Here is a 15569-nt window from a genome sequence, read left to right on the forward strand (position 1 = left end):
ACCCTTTAAAACCTGAGTTCCCAAATCCTGCTTTGGAAAAACAACCACTGATTTGTCTGTGGTTTTTGTTTTTCATGGTACGTCCTCAACTTTGGCTTAATAAACCTCCACGATTGAGACTTTTGTCTAGGTCATTTATTTTGGGTTGTCAATATACATATAATGTAATATTATTTAACACAAAAAAGAAGGAAATCCTGCCATTTAGGAGAAGGGCCTGGAGGGCATTATGTTAAGTGAAATAAACCAGACACAGAAAGACAAATACAGTATGATTCCACTTACATATGGAATCTAAGATAGTCAAGCTCATAGAAGCAGAGAGTAGAATGGTGGATGGTGGGTGCCAGGGGCTGAGGGAAGTGGGAAATGGGGAGGTGATGATTAAAGGGTACAAAGTTTTGGTTATGTTAGAAATGACCCACAATGCCATTAAGAAAATAGTCAGACACCGCAAATTGTCTCAACTTCTGATCACAAGGGCACCTAGCGGCAGCAAGAGCAGCCAGCCAGCGCGCTACAGGGGGGTTCCTCCCATTTTTATCCCTAAGGCAGACCTATGGCTGTGTCTCATCCCATTGACCAGGATTGCCACCCCACAATCTTGTTCTTACCCGATTGGTTAAGGTGTGTTGCTAAGACACAAAGGAAGAGGAGGTAGGGGGCTCTTAGAGTCTAGTCAGGCACAGTAAGGCATGCAGAAGTGTGTTACTTCCTGATACTTTGGCAGAAAAGATCAAGCCAAGGTTATTTCCCCCTACAGTTATGCAAGGCAAATAAGTTCTGGAGATCTACTACATGGCATAGTGCCTATAAGCTAACAGTACTGTACTGTATACTTAAAATTGCGAAGAGTGTCAGCACACCCCAAAGGCCACTCAGACTACATCGCCAGGCTCTCCAGGCTAGCTAAAGGGACGCCTTTTTGCCTCCAGTATGCTTTGGGCTTGTTCTGTCTTAAAAGTTTAGCATTAACCTGCTTCTTGCTTATACAAGTGTCAGGCACAAGATTAGAAAACGACCTTGAAGAAAAACAGATTAAGACTCTGAATAGGCCAACAGCAGACTGCTGTTGACAAGATTCACCAGACGACCTATTGTTTGCTAATAACCATGCTGACTTGAACAAAGTTTGCTTTCTGCCATGAACCCCCTTCATCCTTTCCCTTTATGAGTTGCTCAGTAAGCAGAGAAAGATGAGATGGTCTTTGAGACAATAATCCACCATCTCAGGCTGCCAGCACTTGAATAAACTACCTTTCCTCACCTCTCATGTTTGGATTTTGGGTGGCAGGCAGCAGAACCATGTGCTTGGCAACAAGAGGGTCTGTCTTATGTTGTTAGAGCCGGTTCCCCTGGGCCCCAGGAACAGAGAGACAGAGTCACTGAGGCTGCAAAAAGGCAAAGGAGTTTTATTGACTAGCTTGAGCTAGGGTCCAAGCCCCAAGCACCAACGCAGTGGTCTCTTTCCATGGGCAGGGACCCCACGCAGCGGGGGTGCATGTCTTTTATACTCTGGCAGCGTGCCCTGTTCTTTTTTTTTTCCAGCATTATATTTCACCCTGCCCCTGATTGATTCCCCCTTTTTCCGGGTCCTGGACTCAGCGCTTTTCCTCAGTACTTTTTCCCTGCATTTTATTTTAACCCATGATGCCTCATACAGTCAGGGGGCCCTGGGACATCAGGAAGTGACTTGCAGTTTTACTCTCTGGAGTCTTACCTTTCTTTATCTCCCCAAGCCTGTCATGGCTTTACCTAAGCTTAAGAAGACAAGCAATATATACAGAAGCAGAACTAGGCTGTTAGCTTCTCACATCCAGGAAGCCTAGCCTATCATGGAGTTGCCCTTGCTCTTATACCTGTTTTTCATTCTGATTAACTATATTTATCAAACAACTAAAAGCAAGCACAGTCACAGAAGCAAATAGCATCAGTTAGAATCAAAGAGAGCACACTTTTTTTTTAAAACAATTCATCACACACACACACATTTTCCTACTATCAATTCCTGTTCTTCAATGTTGTGTCCTTACGAAAATAAACAAAAACAATCCCCCCACAATAATAATAATAATAATAACAAAGGGGATGGGAAGAAACTTTGGGAGGTGATGAGTATGTTTATAGTTTTAATGGTGGTGACAGGTTCAAGGGTATATACTTGTCCCTAAACTCATGGAGATGTAGACATTAAATATGCACAGCTATTTATATGTCAATCATAACTCAATAAAGTGGTTTAGAAAAAAGTTTTGCCTATGTATACATTTTAAAATTTCTACTGTGAATTTTTTTTATATTACATATTCTAACCAGCTATTGTTTACATCTAGAAAAATCATTCCTTTTGGATATTGATTTAGCAGTTGGCTATATTGCTACATTTTCTTGTTAGCAATTTTTAAATAGTGTTTATTGAGTTTTCCCTCTGTACAATCATACTATCTGAAATAATGATTTTGTCTTTTTTCAATTGTTATATTTATTCCATTCTCTTACCTGGGAAAGAGAGAGATAATTTAATTAGAACAGTGAAGAAAGGCTCCTTGGAGGATGTAGGGCTGGGTGAATCTTGCAGGAATAGTATTAATAGTACAGATGCCTCAACTTGAGCTGTCCCTACTCCTCACTAATAAAGTGATTGGTGGCCCCTGAAATTCTACGTTACATCATAGAAAATTTCACAAGATAGTGATTTTGGAATATGTTATGTTCATAGTAAGAGCTAAAGATAGTTTTCTCTATTGAGATTGCAACAAAATAACTTTTAAAAGCCTGGCATAAATGTACACTAGTACATGAAATGTGAGCCCCGTTATTATCATTTTCAATAAATCAACAATTTAACATTTTTAAAAGCCCACAATATTCTCACCATCCAAATCCAGGACAAGAATGCTAAAAATAGTGCAAATAAGACCCCAAATCCCTGGGCACTTTGGTTATTTTGTCAATGAGAGTGTAGTTTGTTTCTTTTTAAGCCTTTTGTTCACTAGCTTTCCTCCCAATCTCACCCTAAGTATTGTGCGGTATAGCCTTTGAGTTTCTTCACTGAATTGTAAACTTCTGAAGGTCAGGGCATTTTGGTTTTAAGTGTTTTTATCTCTTGTCCCCTCCCAGATCCTACCATGTACTGGATATGCAATAAATTCCTGAAGTAAACTATATTTTAAACCATAGATCCACCCGGGGGCCATCTAGTCTCCTGCTTAAATCTGTACTATGGCAACATGCGACCATCAAGTATTGTCTGTCAGTTTAGGGAACTAGTGGATTCTTGGTGACAACCGAGTATTTTCCTTCCCAACTAGAGTTTAAAGGAGAAGGGGGTTGACTACAAATCCACACGCTGGTTTAGTCCCAAATGGAAATATAGCAAAAGCTCGACTGGCCTCTCCCAGTCCAGCCCTTCTGACTTTTACAAATGAGGACACCCTGGCCAGAGGAACAAAGGAGCATCTGCGGTTGGGTACCGATGGTTTGGGGTCTTTTCACTACAGTGCGGGCAAAGTGGAGGACTAAGCCAGGACCCAGGGCCCCGCCGCCAGCCGGACGCCGAGAGCGCCCTCCCCAGGATGCGCCCCGACGGCGGGGCGGGAGAGCGCCGCGCGGCCGCGGTCCCGAGCAAGCGCGAGCCAGGGCTTGGTGGCGGGGGAGGAGGTCGCCGCACAGCTCTCGCGCCGCAGCCGGCGCGGGCGCAGGGAGAAGCCCAGACATTGTGACGCGCGCGGAGGGGCGGCGGGGGAGAGGCAGGGCCTGGGCGCGCGGGGGCGCGCGACCGGCGAAGGGCATCGCGGAGCCGCGTTGGCGCGCACGCGCCTGAGCGCGCGCCCGGTGGGGCGGGCCCGGGACTCGCCGCCCACACGCCCTTGGGCCGCGGCGGGGCGACCGCTCTCCCTTCCGCTCGCTCAGTCGGCGGAGCCGTCGTATGTGCGGCAACATCATGTCTGCTCCTCTGCCTGCCATCGTGCCTGCCGCCCGGAAGGCGACTGCTGCGGTGAGTGGCGGCGGCTGGGGCTCAGAGGGGCCCCCGGGCCCGCGGGCGACTGCCCCTCGCGTGGGGTGGGCGCTGCAGGCCGGCGGCGCGGGGGCTGGGCGCGGGGCGGCGCGGGCGGCCTGCGCAGCGTGGGGACCGCGGCAGGGTCGGCACTCCGGGCCGTCTGCATTGCGGAGGGAGCGCGCCCCGGGACCCCGGCCCGGCCGGGAGCGACGGTCGCCGCCGCGCTGTAGCGCGTTTCTGCCTGGGTCGTGAGCGAGCCGAATCTCAGTCCGCGAGAAAATCGCTGTATTGTCTTGCCCTGCACTCTGGCTCTAAATGAAAGAAGTTTGAAGATTTAGTGTCTTGTAAGATCAGAGGTGGTTTTTTAGGAAAATTGTGTATGAGAACTCAAACTTGGTTTTGCCCCCGGAAGCTCGTTTTCGTGATGGAAATATTCTGCAGGATAGGTGAGACTTCATGGTTTGACTTGGAAGAGAGAAACTATTTTTCCTAGAATATGATAATTTGCACTTGAGACTGCCTAACTGGGACCTCTAAGGGCTAAGACCCCACGTTAATTACCTTAGGAACTAAAGGGAGAGAAGCGGATTCGGTTTTTTGCCATTTGAAAAAGATCTGTAGAGATTAACTTGCCAAAGATAGTAATGTGTAATTCTCTGGTAGGTTTTAAGAACCTTCATTCCGTTTTCTACCTTAAGCAAAGCTAGTGTGTAACAATTCTGTGTGGGCTTATTTAGGCATTGTTTATTAATTTTTCCTCTTCTGTTCTAGGTGATTTTCCTTCATGGATTGGGGGATACCGGGTAGGTACCATTATTATTAACAGAGTAATGAAACGGGGTCATGCAACTCTGCTTACTAGGTCAAAGGTTTAATGTTTAAGGACATTAAAAATGTATTTAAAATGATTGCTAGTACTCTTTCTTACAGTGGAGTAAGATACAATTTTTTTTAAATCTCCTGAATTTTCCCCTTATTATCTTGAATTTATCATTTTCAACTCCTATTTCTGGAACATGTTAAAATTGCAAATTCCTCATTAAGTTGCTTTGAGTATTGGATACCAGAGTTTGGTTGAATGTTACTAGAGAGTGTGTGCAATTGAGAGCTTTCCAGGGGAGTTAAAATTTCAGACCAGGTTTGAGGAGAACTAGTTGATTTTGGTAAGAGAAATAGCAGCAACATAAGGCATACCTGCAGCATTCTGAATGAGGGTTTAGGTGTTCCCTCAAAAGAGAAATCAGTTGAAAGGCAGGGAGGCAACTCAAAAGATTTATTTGGAGGCTTATCAAACACATTTTGTTGTACGATAGATATATGATTTATCTTTCACTCAGGCTTTTTACACATTGAGAGATGTTTGTTTTTTTATAATATTTCACTTAAATTGGGGATTATCTGTTTGAAACTTAGGCAAAATATGAATGTTGTTTAAAAATGTAAGAATTGTAGGAAAGCTGAAGATAAATAAATTTTGAAAAAGTGGTGGAAAAACCCTAAGTCTTCTTTAAAATGAGGCATTGGGCTAGATTATTAGAGTAGCTGGAACTACAGGTGCATGCCACCACGACTGGCTAATTTTGAAAACTTTGTTAGAGGGTCTCACTGTATTGCTCAGGCTGATTTCAAACTCCTGGCCTCAAGTGATCTTGTACATACATAGCTATGATAAGTTTAATTTATAAATTAGGCACAGTAAGAGACTAACAACAACAATAATGAAATAGAACAATTATAACAATGTACTGTAACAGAAGTTATGTGAATGTGATCTCTCCCAGCATATTGTACTGTACTCATCTATTTTTGGGTGGTGGTTGAATGCAGGTAACTAAAACCTTGGAAAGCAAAACTGGGGATGGGCAGGGAACTATTGTATTTATTAAGATATAATTCACATACGAAAAAATTCACCCTTTTAAAATATGTAATTCGGTAGTTTTTAGTATATTCATAAAGTTGTGCAACCATCACCACCACCTTAATTCCAGAATATTTTCAACATCCTGAAAAGAAATCTCACATGCATTAGCAGACTACTCATTCCCTTCCCTGGCAACTACTAATCTCTGTTTCTATGGATTTGCTTATTCTGGATATTTCATATAAATGGAATTGGACAATATTTAGTATTTTGCTTCTGGCTTTTACTTAACATAATGTTTTTCAGGCTCATTTATATTGTAACATTTATCGTTACTGCTTTCCTTTTATTGCCAAATAGTAATCCACATTTTTAGCCAGGCTTGCGCTTGTGGTCTCAGCTACTTGGGTGGCTGAGGTGGGAGGATCCCTTGAGCCCAGGAGTTTGAGTCTAGCCTGGGCAACATAAGGAGACCCCATTCCTTTAAAAAAATTCACATATAAAAAATTCATGCATCAGTTGATGAACATTTAGGTTGTTAACGTGTTTTGGCTATGATGAATAATGCTACTCTGTACATTCATGTACAAGATTTTGCATGGACATGTTTTTTTTTTTAGTTCCCTAGGGAATATACCTATGTATGGAATTGCTGGGTCAATGGTAAACTCTATGTTTAACCCTTTGAAGATCTCCCAGATGGTTTTTATGGTGGCTGCACCATTGTATATTTCTACCAGCAGTATATGAGGGTTTGATTTCTCCCCATCATTAATGCTTGTTATTATCTTTTTGATTGTAGTCATACAGTTGGGTGTGGAGTGGTATCTCATTGTGGTTTTCAGTTGCATTCCCTAATGGCTAATGATGTTGGGCACCTTTTCATGTGCCTATTGGCCATTTGTAAATTTTTTTGGAGAAATATCTATTCAAATCCTTTTCCATTTTATAAACTGAGTTGTCTTGCTGGATTTGTAAGAATTCCTTATATATTCTGGACACTAGACTCTTATCAGATATATGATTTGTAAATATTGCCTTCCATTTTGTGGGGTGTGTTTTCAGCCTCTTCATAGTATGTTTTGAAGCACAACAGTTTTTAATCCTGATGAATTCCAGTTTATCTTTTTTCCTTTGGTTACTTGTGCTTTTAGTGTTATAGCTAGTAAATCATTCCCTCATCCAATGTAATGAAATTTTACACCTTTTTTCTTCTAAATGTTTTGTAATTTTCGCTCTTAAATTTAGGTCTTTGATCTATTTTGAGTTACGTTTTATGTATGGTGTGAGGTAAGGGTCCAACTGCATTATTTTGCATGTGAATATGCAGTTATTCCAACTACATTTGTTAGAAAAACTATTGTTTTCCAATTGAATTAATGGTCTTAGCACCTTTGTCAAAAATCAGTTGACCATAAATGTAATGTACTTTCAGTCTAATCCAGTGATCTGTATGTCTATCTTTATGCCAGTACCATAGGTCTTTATAATATAGCTTTGTCCTAAGTTTTGAAAGTGTGAGTCCTCTCACTTTGTTTTTCTTTGTTGAAATTTCTTTGGCTTTTCTGGGTTCCTTACATTTCCATATGAATTTTAATGTGCCAATTTTTGCAAAAAAGTTAGGTGGGATTTTGACAAAAATTGCAGTGAATCTATAGATCTATTTGGGGACTACTGCCATCTTAACAATATTGTCTTCCAATTCGTGGACATGGGATATATATTTATTTAGGTCTTTAATTTCATTCATTGATGTTTTGAAGTTTTAATTTACAAGTCTTTCACTTATTTTGTTGAATTTATTCCTCTAAGTATGTTATTCTTTTGGATGCTATATGAAATGGTATTTTTGTATTTTATTTTTATATTGTTCATTGCTGATGTATAGAAATACACCTTTTTTGTGTATTGATCTTATATCCTGCAATCTTGCTGACCTCACTTATTAGCTCTTAGGTTTTTTTTTTTATTTTTTATTTCATAGGATTTTCTGTGTATAAGATTACAAGATACTCATGAGAGACAGTTTTCCAGTCTGGATGCTTTTTTTGTCTTTTTCTTGCCAATTTCCCTGGCTACAATCTCCAGTAAAGTGGTCTGTTACACTGATTGATTTTCTTGTGTTGAATCACCTTTGCATTCTAGGGGTAAATCCCACTTGGTTATGGTATATAATCCCAATTACATGTTGCTAGATTTGGTTTGCTAGTAAATTTTTTTTGAGGATTTTATATCTATATTTCTATGGGATATTCTGTCGTTTCTTTTCTTGTAATGTCTTCGTCTGGTTTTGGTATCAGAGTAATAGCAGCCTTATAGAATGAGTTAGTGAGTGTTCTCTCCTATTTTTTTTTTTTTTGGATGAGAGGATTGGTGTCAATTCTTCTTTAAATATTGCTAGAAGTCTCCATGAAGCCATTTGAAGTTTTTGGTTACTGATTCAGTCTCTTTACTTAGTACAGGTCCATTCAGATTTTGTTTCTTCTTGAATCCATTTTTGGTAGTTTGTATCTTTCTAGAATTTATTTATTTGATCTAAATTATCTAATTTATTACCCTGTAATTGTTCATATTGTTCTCTTTTAATCCTTTGTATGTGTCAGGTTAGTAGTAATGTCCTTTCTTTGATTCCTTATTTTAGTAATTTGATTATTCTCTTTTTTTCTTAGTCAGTCTATCTAAAGGTTTGTCATTTTTGTTGATCTTTTCAAAGAATCAACTTTTGGTTTAGTTGATTTTCTCTGTGGCTTTTCTATTCTCTATTGCATTTATTGCCGTTCTAATTTTTATTATTTCCTTCCCTCTGCTTGCTTTGGGTTGAGTTTTAGTATTTTAAAGTGGAAGGTTAGGTTATGGGTTTGAGATCTTTCTTCTTTTTAAGTACAGGTGCTTACAGCTGTAAATTTCCATCTGAGCATTGCCTTTGCTGCATCCCATGCGTTTTGGCTGCCACTTGTGTTTACTTTTTTAAAATGGTTAGAAAAAGTTAAGAATAATATTTAGTGACACATGGAAAGTATATGAAACTCAAATTTTAGTGTCCGTAAGTATAGTGTTGTTGTGGAACACAGCCACATCTATTTGTTTACACAATGTCTGTGGTTACTTTTATCCTAGAGTGGCTGGCTTTCGTAGTTGCAGCACACACCTTCTGGCTCACCAAGCCTAAAATATTGTCTGTTTTGGTCCTGTACCCAAAACAATTAATAACCCCTGTTGTAGAATATTTTTTGATATACAAATGCTCCTCGACTTATGGTTATGTCCTGGTAAATCCATTGTAAAGTTGAAAAATCATTAAGTTGAACCATTATAAGTCAGGGGCTGTCAGTATATTCATACTGTGAAAAATTGAGCTTTTCATTATAATTTTTAGCTTACATGAGAGAGCTGTATATGCTTGGAATAATGTTCCTAAAATGATAATATTTATCATTTGATTTTCCAGTAGTTTCCTATGGGCTACATGGTCATAGCCACAGAAGAGCACAGCAATCGCATCTCAGGCTGTAGTGCAGTGGCTTCATCACAGCTCAAACTCCAGGGCTCAAGCAATCCTCCTGTCGGTCCTCCTGCCTCAGCCTCCAGAGCAGCTGGGACTACAGGCGTCACCACACCTGGCTAAATTTTCTATTATTGTAGAAACAAAGTCTCACTATGTTGCTCAGGCTTACATCTACAGTTTTAGAATATACTTTTTCCACTTAAATTGCTGGAATTCTGATTTATCAAATATTCTATTTCTGGAAATTTTGGTGTGGTCTTGACCTGCCTTATCTGAGATGTCTTCAACTTCTCTTCATCTCTGATTTTTAAATATTCTTTTAGCCTAATTTAGCAATATCCAAAGGCCCAAAGTTTTTATGTTTTTGTGACATTACCATTTTTAGGAATTTTTCCCAAAGAAAAAATGATATCTGCAAAAATTTGTTTATGAGTGTGTACAATGAAAAATTTGTGTGAAAAATTTGAAACACCAAAATTTTCAGAAATAGAATATTTGATAAATCAGAATTCCAGCAATTTAAGTGGAAAAAGTATATTCTAAAACTGTAGATGTAAGCCTGAGCAACATAGTGAGACTTTGTTTCTACAATAATAGAAAATTTAGCCAGGTGTGGTGACGCCTGTAGTCCCAGCTGCTTGCTCTGGAGGCTGAGGCAGGAGGACCGACAGGAGGATTGCTTGAGCCCTGGAGTTTGAGCTGTGATGAAGCCACTGCACTCCAGCCTGGGCAACACAGTGTGAGACCCTGTCTCAAAAAACATAAAATAAAACTGTTGATATAGTCCTGTAAAAAATAGAAGCTAAGATGTAATTACTGTTCCTTTTTTTTTTTTTTTTTTTTTTTTTAGCAATCGTTTCTTGATTCTACCACTCCATGGGCTTTTGATTTTCTTCTTTTGTTTGTCTTTTTCCGGAAATTGTAATACAGAATAAAACCCACTACAGTGTGTATGTGTGTGTGTGTTACAGGGAAAACATGGTTTATATCTTATGGCTCTTCCTCTATAGATTCCCATAGCTGAAATGAATCTTTTCCTACTGTTCTGTATTTTGACATTCTTCATAACTTGTTTGTAGTGCTTAAATTTTGATTTGTATGATGGTATATTTACATCTTGTTTCTCCTACTAGATTGTAGGCTGACTGAGGACACAGTCCATATCTAATCTTTGTATCTTTCATGCATATAGAATTTTAAAAATTTTTCTCTCATTTCTTTTTTTTGAGACAGAGTCTCACTCTGTCACCCTGGCTAGAGTGCCGTGGCGTCAGCCTAGCTCGCAGCAACCTCAAACTCCTGGGCTCAAGCAATCCTTCTGCCTCAGCCTCCCAAGTAGCTGGGACTACAGACATGTGCCACCATGCCCGGCTAATTTTTTCTATATATATATTGTTTAGCTGTCCATATAATTTCTTTCTATTTTTGGTAGAGACGGGGTCTCACTCTTGCTCAGGCTGGTCTCGAACTCCTGAGCTCAAACAATCCACCCACCTCAGCCTCCTAGAGTGCTAGGATTACAGGCATGAGCCACCGCACCCGGCCTCTCATTTCTTTTTTTAATGTATCTTCTGTAATAGAAAGGGCATTTTCTTGTGCTGTTCACTGGGTTAGAGCTGTTGGCTAACGACTGTATGTACTGGTGGGGAAAACAGTGCTGTATGTGGTTAAAACATAAACAAAAATAGTTAAGAGTAGCAGCCTATCTTAGGAGAAAGCACAAAATAGAAATGAATTATTAATAATTGTGAGATTGCAGTTTTGAGCAGAATCATGAATAGTCAAAGTTGAATGTGAAATATAGTTGCATTGTCTATATGTTTGAGTTGAATAATTGCAAGGCAACTCTTCAGCAGCCTCTCTTACCCTAAACAGGGCCAAGAATTAGTGAGTATACGCGAAGGCCTTTGCACAGCAGTCTATACCCTAAAGCTCTTGTACTTTCTCACAGTGAATTCTAGCTTTTTTATTCTTAGCCAAATGTATATATGCATATGGAAAGTGATAAGAATTCAAAAAGCCAGTGGTATAGAATTCTTTTGTATGGAGAAAATAGCCAAAGTTTTATTAAGAACAATTCTAGGCCAGGTCTGGTGGCTGAAGCCTGGGCACAGCCTCTAATCCCAGGTGGGAAGATTGCTTGAGGCCAGGAGTTTGAGAGCACCCCAAACCCCTCACCCCCCATTCAAAAAAAATTAAAAATTAGCCAGACTTGGTGGCACATGCCTGTCTGTAGTCCTAGCTACAATGAGCTATGATCACACCACTGCACTCCAGCCTGAGTGACAGAGCGGGACCCTGTCACTAAAAAATCTATAATAATAAAAAAGTTTAGAAAACAACAATTCTAAAATTAATAGTAAATTTAAAGTTTATTCTGTTTGTCTAATCACCATTGATTCAAGTCTTCTCAATATACTTTATAAAATGGCTTTACTTTGTAAACTATAGGGGAATAAGGCTGTCATCTACCTTAGCCAGCCACGGTAAGTAAAGCTTTGTTATATGTAGTAATGTTTTAAGGAAAATAACTGAACCTATATTTCATTTTGGACTTTAATAGGTGGAAGATTATTTTGTAAGTGTAGTTTCTTAGTGGCTATGCATTCCCAAAGCTATAATTAGCTGAAATAATACCATGATGTTTGGGGCTTATTTAGTTATACCTGAGGTCATTAGCACAAATCCTGAAGTAGAAAATGCAGTAATGATATACTTAGAAATTGAAAAAGATAGAAATGGAAACCACTTACGTAAAATCAGCATTGGCAGTGACCATGGAAATAACATTTTATAATGTGGCTATACTGTTATCTTTTGTAGGGGCAGCAAATAAGTTTTATATTTTATTTTACTATTTAAAAAAATTTTTTTTAAAGACCAGGCCTTGCTCTATCAACTAGGCTGGAGTGCAGTGTGCAGTCATAGCTCATGGCAACCTCAAATGCTTGGGCTCAGGCAATCCTCCTGCTTTAGTCCCTCCAGTAGCTGGGACTACAGGTGTCTGCCACCATGGCCATCTAACTTTTTACGTTTTGTAGAGACGAGGTCTCCCTGTGTTGCCAGGCTAGTCTTGAACTGTTGGCCTCAAGCAATTCTCCTGCCTCTTCCTTCCAAAGTGCTGGGATAACAAGTGTGAGCCACTGTACCTGGCTGGTTTTATATTTTAAATGCTGCTTTGGTCACTTTGTTGAAAAGGTCTCTAAATGTCAAGGATCTGTGGCAGAGTGTCTTGACTGCTTGGTGATGTCTGCCGTGAGCCCACAATCTGGGAGTGGTAGCCCATATGCCACGTATTTATCATTGGTGTATAGTATTGCTTATTGTACACATTAAAATGTAAGTGTACTATTTGCAAAGCTAACTATACATGTATTGTGAAATATTCCTAATTCTACTGAAAATATTAGACAGAAAACTTAGTGATAATTAACAGTGAAAAATAAATACGTTGAAAAAATATATCACAGTCAAGTGAATAGCCTGTAATAAATTGAAGTGTAAAACATAAACAGCAATGAAAAACCAATTAAAGGGGTTGTTTAACATAGACCTGTAATAATATGCTTGAGTCAGTTAATACTGCACATGCTTTTACATTTCTCTTAGCAGATGGCAGAAGCTGATTCTATCTGCAGAATCTGTAATCCTGTCTTAAAATGATTTCCTAAATCTTTTCAGACTTAGGGCTGCCAGCTCGTTTCCTTCAACGTTATCTCTCTTTTACTGCCTACTCCAAAGTCAGCAGAGTCCAGATCAGCACTGAGCAGCAGGTAGCCCAGAAAAGGCCACATTCAGCCAACTCCAGTGACTCTTAGCTGAATACAGATGCTCCTTAACTTACAGCGAGGTTATGTCCCGATAAACCCATCAACACTGGAAAAGTTGAGGAGTGTACTGAATGTGTTTTGCTTTCACACCATCGTAAAGTCAGAAAATCTTAAGTCGGACCGGCGTTAAATCAGGGACCATCTGTGCTTCGCTAGTGGTTGAATCTGGTAGGTAGAGGATGATTTATCAGTTGGTTTGCAACTGTTATGCAGCTCTAAACTCAGATCGGTTCAGCCTAGGAACCTTTTTGACTTGGATGTGCTATTTTAAAAAATTATCTTGAAAGTTGTATTGGGTTATGATATAGTCAAATGTTCAAATCTTAAATGTTCAGCTGGATAAATTTTTATATACACAGACCCATGTAACCATCAATCTGATGAAGCTATAGAACATTTCCAGTTCCCCTTCCAGTCCATACCCTCCCATCCCCAAAGGTAACCATTATTCTCACTTCCATTACTGTAGTTTTGTCTGTTCTTGACCTTCATATAAATGGCATCATATGGTATATCCTCCTCTGGGTCTAGCTCCTTTTGTCCATTATATTTGTAAGGTTTATCCATTTGAACATAATTTTTTATCATGCTAAACTCAAAATTTTTTTATAAATGTGTGCTTTTTACTTTTTCAAAATTTTATTTACTTATTTATTATTTTTAGAGACAGGATCTCACTCTGTTGCCCCAGGCTGGAGTGTAGGATCATAGTTCACTGCAGCCTCGAACTCCTCGCTCAAGCAATCCTCCTGCCTCAGCCTCCCAAGTAGCACATGCCGCCATGCCTGGCTATTTTTTAAAATTTTGGTACTGACAAAGTCTCAGTTTGTTGTGCAGGGTGCTCTGGAACTCCCAGCCTCAAGCAATACTGCTGCCTCAGCCTCCCAGAGTGCTGGGGTTGGGTGTGAGCCACTGCGCCTGGCCCCTGTTCATTCATCATTTGATGGATGTTTGGATTGTTTCCACCTTGAGGCTGAGTAATGCTGTTAAGAACATTTGTGTACAAGTTTTTGTGCAGGCATATGTTTTCAGTACTCTTACGTGTAGACTTAGGAATAGAATTGCTGGATCATATATATTTGCCCTTTTGAGAACCTGCCAGACTGTCTTCCAAAGTGGCTTTACCAATGGTGTATGAGGGTTCTGATTTTTTGCCATCCTCTTTAACACTTGTATTATCTTTTTGATGATAGCCATTATGGTGGATATGAAATGGTATCTCATAGTGGTTTTTATTTGCATTTTCTTTTTTTTTTTTTTTTTTGAGACAGAGTCTCACTCTGTTGCCTGAGCTAGAGTGAGTGCCGTGGCATCAGCCTAGCTCACAGCAACCTCAAACTCCTGGGCTTAAGCGATCCTCCTGCCTCAGCCTCCCAAGTAGCTGGGACTACAGCCATGCGCCACCATGCCCGGCTAATTTTTTCTATATATATTTTTAGTTGTCCAGATAATTTCTTTCTATTTTTAGTAGAGACAGGGTCTCGCTCTTGCTCAGGCTGGTCTCGAACTCCTGACCTTGAGTGATCCACCCGCCTTGGCCTCCCAGAGTGCTAGGATTACAGGCGTGAGCCACCGCGCCCGGCCTTTATTTGCATTTTCTAATTACTAATGATGTAGGGCATCTTTTCATGTGCTTACTAACCATTTATGTATCTTTGGAGAAATTTCTGTTCAAGTCCTTTGCTTATTTTTAATTGAGATGTCTTTTAAACATTTGAGGTGAAATTAACATAACATAAAACTAGCTTTTTTATTTCAAAATATTAAGGGGGTACAAGTGTTTTTATTACATGGATATCTTGTATAATGCTTAAGTCAGGGCTTTTGGTGTGCTCATCACCAGAATAGTGTTCATTGTACTGAATAGGTAAAACTAACCATTTTAATGTGAACACTTCAATGGCATTTAGTACATTCACAGTATTGTGCAACCATCACCATTATCTAGTTACAAAACATTTTTATCAGCCCATGAAAACACCTAAACCCGTAGGTAGTCAAGTTCCATTACCTCCTCTTCCCATATGGGAAACCTCTAATCTCCTTTCTGTCTCCATGAATTTGCCTATTCTAGACATTTCATATAAATGAAATTATACAATAGGTGACATTTTGTATCCGGTGTCTTTCACTTAGCATGGTATTTTTGAGGTTTATCCACTTTGGAGCGTGTATCAGTATTTTAATTCCTTTTCATGGTGGAATAATATCCCATTGTATGTATATTGGCCATATATCCATTCATGGATCTTTGAATTGTTTCCAGTATGTGTATATTAGGCAGATATCCATTGATGGACATTTGAATTGTTTTAGCTGTCTTGAATAGTGCCATGTGAACACTCATTTACAAATATTTGAGTACCTGTT

General features: G+C 39.5%; 1 protein-coding gene across 1 annotated transcript in view; it reads left to right on the forward strand.

The window, feature by feature from the left end:
• Positions 1–3748: 3748 nt before the first annotated feature.
• LYPLA1 (lysophospholipase 1) overlaps positions 3749–15569 on the forward strand; it is a 33097-nt gene continuing 21276 nt past the window's right edge. Inside the window, exons 1-2 of the mRNA XM_045560997.1 lie at positions 3749–3997; positions 4772–4803. Of these exons, the coding sequence (XP_045416953.1) occupies positions 3929–3997; positions 4772–4803 (101 nt within the window). The 5' untranslated portion in view covers positions 3749–3928. The remainder of the gene's footprint in view (positions 3998–4771; positions 4804–15569) is intronic.

The sequence above is a fragment of the Lemur catta genome, chromosome 9 (assembly GCF_020740605.2).
Source record: "Lemur catta isolate mLemCat1 chromosome 9, mLemCat1.pri, whole genome shotgun sequence".
In the NCBI taxonomy this organism is placed as follows: Eukaryota; Metazoa; Chordata; class Mammalia; order Primates; family Lemuridae; genus Lemur; species Lemur catta.